At 33.0% G+C, this 7549-nt stretch overlaps 1 protein-coding gene across 2 annotated transcripts; it reads left to right on the forward strand.

The window, feature by feature from the left end:
• Positions 1-713: 713 nt before the first annotated feature.
• Positions 714-2573, forward strand: LOC140694185 (heat shock transcription factor, Y-linked-like). 2 transcript variants are annotated; one of them, XM_072957574.1, is made up of 2 exons: positions 714-958; positions 1770-2573. In XM_072957574.1, the coding sequence occupies exons 1-2, from the start codon at positions 791-793 to the stop codon at positions 2460-2462; spliced, it is 861 nt and encodes a 286-aa protein (XP_072813675.1). In that variant the 5' UTR covers positions 714-790; the 3' UTR covers positions 2463-2573. The 2 variants fall into 2 exon arrangements, 1 of the variants encoding a protein (XP_072813675.1); XR_012069925.1 differs by lacking the exon at positions 714-958 and adding an exon at positions 1033-1302 and having other exon boundaries at positions 1770-2041.
• The last annotated feature ends 4976 nt before the right edge of the window (positions 2574-7549 follow it).

Consider the following 7549-nt stretch of genomic DNA (forward strand, 5'->3'; position numbering starts at 1 on the left):
AAGAATGGCAAAAATAAACATTTGTAAGTGTACAATAAGATTTTCTCTTGTGTAATTTTAAAGAAGAATATTAAATTACATTTGTTTTACTTATAGCACTGAATTAAAATTTAAAACCAAATTTCCCCCCTTGGGGATTTCCTAAATTTGATTGATTATTTTAATCTAATTTTAATTCATAATTATTTACCATTTATTTATAAACATACCAAATAAACTGATATTTATTCTGCTGATGTTTTGAATATAGAGCTACTTATTGTAAAGTACACAGAGAAATAACTACTTCCGTTTACAAATAAAATTTTCTTTCACTTTAATAACAAGTGATAATGAAATTTTTATAACTTTTCTGTAAAGGTTTTACACAAATTTCACTTTAAATCCCAAAATTTTAAAATTACTTTATTTATTTTGGGCATATTTATACTCTGTTCACCAATCTGGTTTAGATTTATGTACAAAAGGAAGGAGATTGTTTTTATCTAATAAACCCCAAAATTAAATTATTTAAAAAGATTTTGTGGGGAAAATATTTGCACATCACACTATAAAAATAATCATCCTATATATTTCATTTTAACTGGATGAATGAGAAAGAAACACTGGCTGAATGTTACACTTGGGTTGCTAGGAGACCTGTCATTTTGTGATGTCACAGCCACTCAGGTTGAGAACCACTTTGATGGCCTAACAGTTTAACTGTGTAGGCCTGTCAAAGCAGCATTTTAAGCTGCCATGCTCAAAATCATGCAGATTAGAAAAGTAACTGTAGAAAAAGTTATTTGAGATGGCACATGTTTCTTCAGAAATTCAAGATGTGTCTCCTAAAGTTGGACCAACTGGTTCAGGAAACTCCGGTAGATCTCTATTGTGTGATCAAACATTCTCTGGGGACTTGGACTTGACATCTATTATTGAAGAAAATGCTTTTCAGACTTTGTCTGAAGAATCCTTGGTAAAAACACCATGTTACACACATTGTATCTCTGAACCAGAGGAAGATAATGAATTTCGTTCTCTGATATTTCCAAGAAAACTCTGGAAAATGTTTGGGAGTGACCAATTTAAATCCATCTGGTGGGATGATAATAGAACTTCTATAGTGATTGATGAAGATGTCTTTAAGAAGGAAGTTTTGGAAAGAAAGGCCCCTTTCAGAATATTTGAAACTGGAAGTATGAAAAGTTTAGTTAGACAGCTTAACCTTTATGGGTTCAGTAAAGTGCGGCAGAATTTTCAAAGATCTGTATTTCTAGCAGACTTTCTGGCAGAAAAAAAGAAGTCTCTGTTTTAAGCAAGGTATACACAAATTTTAGTAACGACATGGTAACTCATGTACAAAATTTTATATTGTACTTCAATCTATGGTAAAATAAATGTAAAGCTAGATTTTGAAAATTGTATAAAACTACAAAGCTAAAATTATTTTTTCTAAAAATGAGGACAGTGCCTTATCTATTAAGATAGTGAGAAACTTTCCTTGCAACTATGAATCTTATCAGAAATCTAAATAAATGTATTAAAGCTGCATTTCAAAAGTGACATTCATCGTTACTGCAAATGCTAAATTTTTAAATTTGATGACTATGCTATTTAAATAAGTATTTTCCAAATAAGGAACTTTAAAATATCGTGAGCATTGTTCATATTTTGATGATATTATCTTTGCATAGTAAACGTGAAATCTGAGGTTTTAGAAGATAAGCTTATTGTAGTCTTTTATTTTGGTTTAAATTATTACTAAAATCTTTCTCATTTTATTGTAGCTGCAGTTCTACCATAATCCAAGTTTTAAACGAGGCTGTCCCCAGCTTTTAGTTAGAATAAAAAGAAGAGTTGCGATTAAAAATGCCTCTCTGGTATCTTTATTGTCTCAAGATTTCAACAAGAAGCACTTTAAAGGAGGGGGTAATTTTGGTAAACATAATTCTGATTTTGTGGCTTACACTAGTGGAGAAAGTGCATTTTTACCTTCTCCAAATTTAAACATGGCTCTAATAAGAAAGCCCTCTACTGGCCACGTAATTGGTGATACAAATACCCCGATCAGAGGTGATTTTTCTCCTCCATCATCAATGTCAGTTAGACCACCAGAACAAATTGCAGTGAATCAATGTGCTATTTTAAATCAGTTGACCACTGTCCACGGGCACTCTCAAAGCAGCTACACTGAAGCAAATGACCATGTTGTGAACTTCATTACAACTACAACTTGTACTTCTCAGTACAGCAGCTTGTCTCCCTTACAGAGCAATTATTTTGGACTGATGGTGGAGCCTTCTACTTTTCCAAATTTATGTCACAACATTTCTGCCAATGAAGGTCGTTTATGTGAACTTCAATTAGGGAGAAACCCACGGATTCCAGTGACAGTGATTGCTGATACATCAGCTACTTCTCTTTCAAGGCCAACTCATCAGCCATCTTCAGTTTATGAACGTCATCCTAATTGCAACTGATCTACCAGAGGATTACCAGATTATGCAAGATAAGAAATATTAAAATTGATGATGGTAAATGTCGACAAATATCTGCAATTTTCTTATTTGAACAATAAACATAGAAGTGTACCTTTAATATCCTTTTTTATTTAAAATAGAGTAAAGGGTTAAATGGGAGTCTAAGTTACCATTTAAAGAAAAAAAGAGATATTTGATTGATATGATCATTTGGTGGAATAATATGGGTGTAAATTTAAATAATTTCTGTGAGGAATAAGACAAAATGGAATAATTTGGAAAAAAGTCTAAAATATGGAGAGAGGGAAAACTACTTAGTGTTTTCTGATTCATCCTGGAAAGTATTGAAAGTGTTAATTTTGGATATGTTGGAACAGGATATAAATGCAGGAACCAGCCCAGGGATCATGGTCTCTATTATATCATCCCTGGTATCATAAAAGTCACATGATGTAGTCTCAGATGGCACATTCAGCATGCGGTAAATTTTAGAAGTAATTTTATCTATAGTCTTCTTTGTGCTGTTTTCAAAGCATTCCAATTGGTGTTTCCTTTCCTCCACTCAAGAGTCTACACTATATTTTCAAATAAATATTTTATGTTTCTTTTATGTTCCAGCCAAAGACAAGCTTACATCCACAGGGTGGCATTTAATGACTTACCAAATCTAAGCCCACAAACTCAACATAGTTTAGCCATTTCATTATAGATCTGGCATCTGACTAATTTGGCATATCATTATGTTTCACTGTTTCTGGAGATACATCCAGGAAAATGCTTATCAATCATATTAAATCCAACCTCAAAACTTTTGCTCCAGCTCATCCTTGGACTTAGGATGTCCTCCTTTTACCTATTTAGATTTTTCTCAGTCTCAGCACAGAAATCACCTCCTCCAGATATTTTCTGCCTATCCCCCTTTCCTTGTCTATCTTGGATACAAGCACAGCAAGCACAGTGCCTGCCATAGGATGCATTTTATTATTTAGTGAATGAAAAATACATGTTGACTTTAAGCAAAATCTACTTTCCTGAAACAACAAAACTCTCATGATTTACAAACTGTTTCATTATGGTCTTTACTCTTCACCACATACTAGCTCTTTTTGTAGTCCAAGGACTAGTCACTCAACACTGTAATTGGAGGTAGTTACAGTAGACAAATTATTATTTTCTTCTTAGTTCATGCCTCCAGAGGCCTAAAGCATTCCATTCTCACTTCCTGGATATTTTCCTGTCTCTTCATCACCCACCCACCCCAAAATAGCTGATTCTCTTCCCCTTAACAGTAACTATACTGCTTTCTAATTAATTGACTTCTTAGAATCAGAGCTTTATCCAGAAGAGAAAGTGCCATTGCAAACATTTAATATAGGTTTATACACCCCACATAACTTGGGCCCCTTCTAACCTTCACAAAGGTAGTATCAAAGAAGTACTAGACCCTTGGTTGGGGTGGTCGTATTCAGTAACTAAATTGCAATCTGAATTGTGTGGACTAAAAAGAGGTGAGGGTGGTAGAAATAAAAATTTGTCCAACTGCAAGAATACCAAATTTCTGCAGATATTAGGAAATATAAAATATTCATGGAAAACTTTGACTATTTCCCATCAATTTAAATAAAATTTGAAGCATTTTCAGAATGTGAAAGTCCCTGAAATGCTGGAAAAATTGTAGGCAAGTTCAGGGAGCCTAAGTCTTCTGTTCACAATGATGCAGCCAGTGTCAGCTGATAAGACTGGAATGGCAATATTGAGTCCGGATAATGTGTCACCATTTCTGAAGAAAGCCTTTGATAATCTGGAGAATGGGCAAATGGCCAGGGTAAGCTCTAGTAACTTCCCACCAATAAGACTTTTACCAAGAGAAGAAAAGAGCCCACTTGCTGTTGGAGATCTTTTTCTGGGCAGCAGTGTTTGTTCCTATAACAGAAACATCAATTTTTAAAGTTTGTCAGCTCAACACTGATGGTGGCTATGTTGTTGCTTATATTAGCAGTCTGTGGTTCAGATGATCTGGTTCAGCAGTTATTTTCCAGCTCCCTTATCAGATAGTGGGTCTTACCGTGATCATCTTAACAAGGTTCTATACTGATAAGTCAAAAGCTACAGTTTACTTTCAAAATTAGAAATCCTAAAGAAGAATATTGTTTGTTTGTCCACTTGTGGTTTTCTACCTGGGAAAACTAGAATATTGGCAAAAGTACAAAAGTTGTCTGGTGCTTTGAATATTATTCTCTGAGCTCTGCCCACTGAATTATTCCCACTAAATACTACAAATCAGTCTACCATTGTGTGTGTGTGTGAAGATGCATTTTTAAGCAAAAACTAAGTTTTTCTTAGTTGAGTCATCAGTGAATTATTCTTTTGCATCTTCCAGAATCTGTGTGAATTAAGAGTTTCATAGAGCCACCAGATATTCTTCCGATCAGGGAGAGGTAGTTTATATTTCTCCCAGTATACTAATTGTTACCTGTTCATTGAATCCCGAGGTAATGCTAGGGCCAAGCCACTGAACCCTTGAATTGAACTGAGGCATATACAGTCTCCAATCCCCAGAGCCCAGCACAGGATTGTATCTCCTCTTTAATTTAAGCTTATCTCCAAATTTATTTTTCTTCTATTTCTCATTGTTGACACAACTTATTTTGGCTTTGAACACCCGTTGACTAATATATAGAGACTGAACTGCTGATGTATTCCCGTTCAACTACAAATATCAATAACCTGTCTTTCGTTGGACTACCTGAAATACATTGAGCATAGTCATTATTTTGAAAACAGTCCTCAGTCCTAATAATGCAGAACTTTTACAGTTCTTGCACGAGGATGTTTGTTGTGGATCGCATGGATTATCCTCACATACCCTAATGCAACCATAAGAAAACACCATATTGTTTTCCAAAATCAAGTCTTTGTCAGTATTGCATTCCAATTGCAAAACACTTAAGAATTGTAGGGGTTCTGAGGTTTTACCATGCTGAGATTTTTGCAACCAAGCATGATCCTTCTTACTGATGCTTTTGGGGAGAAGAGACAATTGTTCAGAGACAGAAAACATTATCACTCACAGAAAAGCAGCCATGGTTAACTTTTGCATCCATTCCCTAATCTCAGATGAATACACAGAGTGAAATTTTGATGCCTACAGAATCAGTGGTCTGTTATCTTGAAGAAAGTTTAAGGCATGGCAAAACACTAATTATATTAGTATCTTTATGTATAATTTATTAGAATCACTTATTTATTTGTATCTTTATCTAGGATAAGTTTATCATTACTCAAGATTACCTGCTGCAAAAACAATCATGAGAAATGACATGGGAAACAATGATCATTGAGTTTCCATTTTTCCTTCTGCTTTTATTGAGATATAAATGGCATAAGACGTTGTGTAAGTTTAGGAGCAAAGGGTAGATATTTGAGTCATATGTATCTTGAAGTAAATATTATAGCAACTTTATGGAGAATTCATTATCTCATTTAGATACAGTATTAAAGAAATACAATTTGCCTTTAATTTGTGTTGAGAAATCTTAGGGTCTACTCTCTTAACAACATTCATATATAACATAAAGCAGTATAATTGCATTTATCATGTTAATACATAGCATCCCTTGAACACATTTATTTAATATCTGGAGGTTTGTAATTTTCGAGTTCATTAATCTAATTCTCCTTTCCCAACACCTGCCTCTGTTAACTACAAATCTGTTTTATTCTATAAGTATGTTTGTTTTTGAAGTGTACTTTAATGTATAACACTGTGTTAGTTTCTCTTACATAATATAATGTTTGCAAACTTTAATACATTTCAAACTGGTCACAAGAATAAACCTAGTTATGATATGTTGCTATTTAAAAATATTTCACAGTTAATGACTATTCCCCATACAGTACATTTCTTGTTCCTGACTCATTTAATTTGCAACTGGAAAATTTTCTCTCTTAATTATCCTGTACTTTTTCTTTTTCTTCATCACATTTCCCTCCTTCTTGTGAACAAACTATTTCTTTCTCTATCTATAACTCTTTTGTGTTTTGTTATGTTAATTTGTATCAAAATACAAATATGAGCAAAATAATTTAGGATTTGTCATTATATGTGTGACTTATTTCACTAACCATATTACCCTCTTGGTCTACCCATTTTTGGCTAATGACAAGAACTTATACTTTTTAGAGCTGAGTAATAACCCATTGAAATTTTATGCGTGTGTGTGCATATATATATAGTGTGCATAAATATATATATATTTAGTGTGTATGTATATATATTCAAATATAGATAAATCTTTAGTTAATAGATGGTTAGATTTTTATACTATAAACAGACATTTTCTTTATCCATCATTTATTGATGAGCAATGAATTTTCTTCTATATCCTGGCTATTGTAAATAATGCCGCAGTGAATATAGGGTTGAATTTATCTTTTCTGATTTGTGCCTTTATTTTCTTGGAATAAGTATCCAGATATGGAAATGTTGGATAATATTTCATTTTTAATTTTTAGAGAAAACTCCAGAATGTCTTCCACAGTGACAGTACAAATTTACATTCACTCAAGTCTTGCATGAGGGTACTTTTTCTTATATCCTCACCAATATTTATATTTGTTATCTTTTTGATCATTGTCATTCTGACAGTAGTGACATAAAATCTCATTGGGTTTTGGACTTGCATTTTTCTGATTGTTGGTGATGTTGACCATTTTCATATGCCTGTTGATTATCTTTCCCCCAATGTATATTCATATTTTTGTAATGGGCTAAATGACCATAACTGTCTGATTTCATTCTTAGGCATTCTGTTGTGTTCCAATATTCTGTTTGTTCTGTGCCACTTCCATATTCATTTCTGTAAGTTTGTATTATATTTTATAATCAGGGACAGTGTTACTTCCTCTTTGCTCTTTCTCAAAGTTGTTTGTGTTTTTAATTTGTTTCTTTTCTTTTCTTTTCTTTTCTTTTCTTTTCTTTTCTTTTCTAGTGATTTCAATTCTTTTGTGTTTACATGAACATTTAAGAATTATTTTTGTATGTGTCTGAAAATGCACTTTGTATTTTAATAGGCACTGAATATAAT

Source organism: Vicugna pacos, unplaced genomic scaffold (assembly GCF_048564905.1).
Source record: "Vicugna pacos unplaced genomic scaffold, VicPac4 scaffold_20, whole genome shotgun sequence".
Lineage (NCBI taxonomy): Eukaryota > Metazoa > Chordata > Mammalia > Artiodactyla > Camelidae > Vicugna > Vicugna pacos.

What these genes read in the sequence shown, in the direction of transcription:
- LOC140694185 (XM_072957574.1), top strand. Translation starts at nt 791, where the DNA reads ATGGCACATGTTTCTTCAGAAATTCAAGATGTGTCTCCTAAAGTTGGA. An exon ending in CTTTGTCTGAAGAATCCTTG is followed by an intron (nt 959 to 1,769) that starts GTAAAAACACCA and finishes ATTTTATTGTAG; the next exon opens with CTGCAGTTCTACCATAATCC.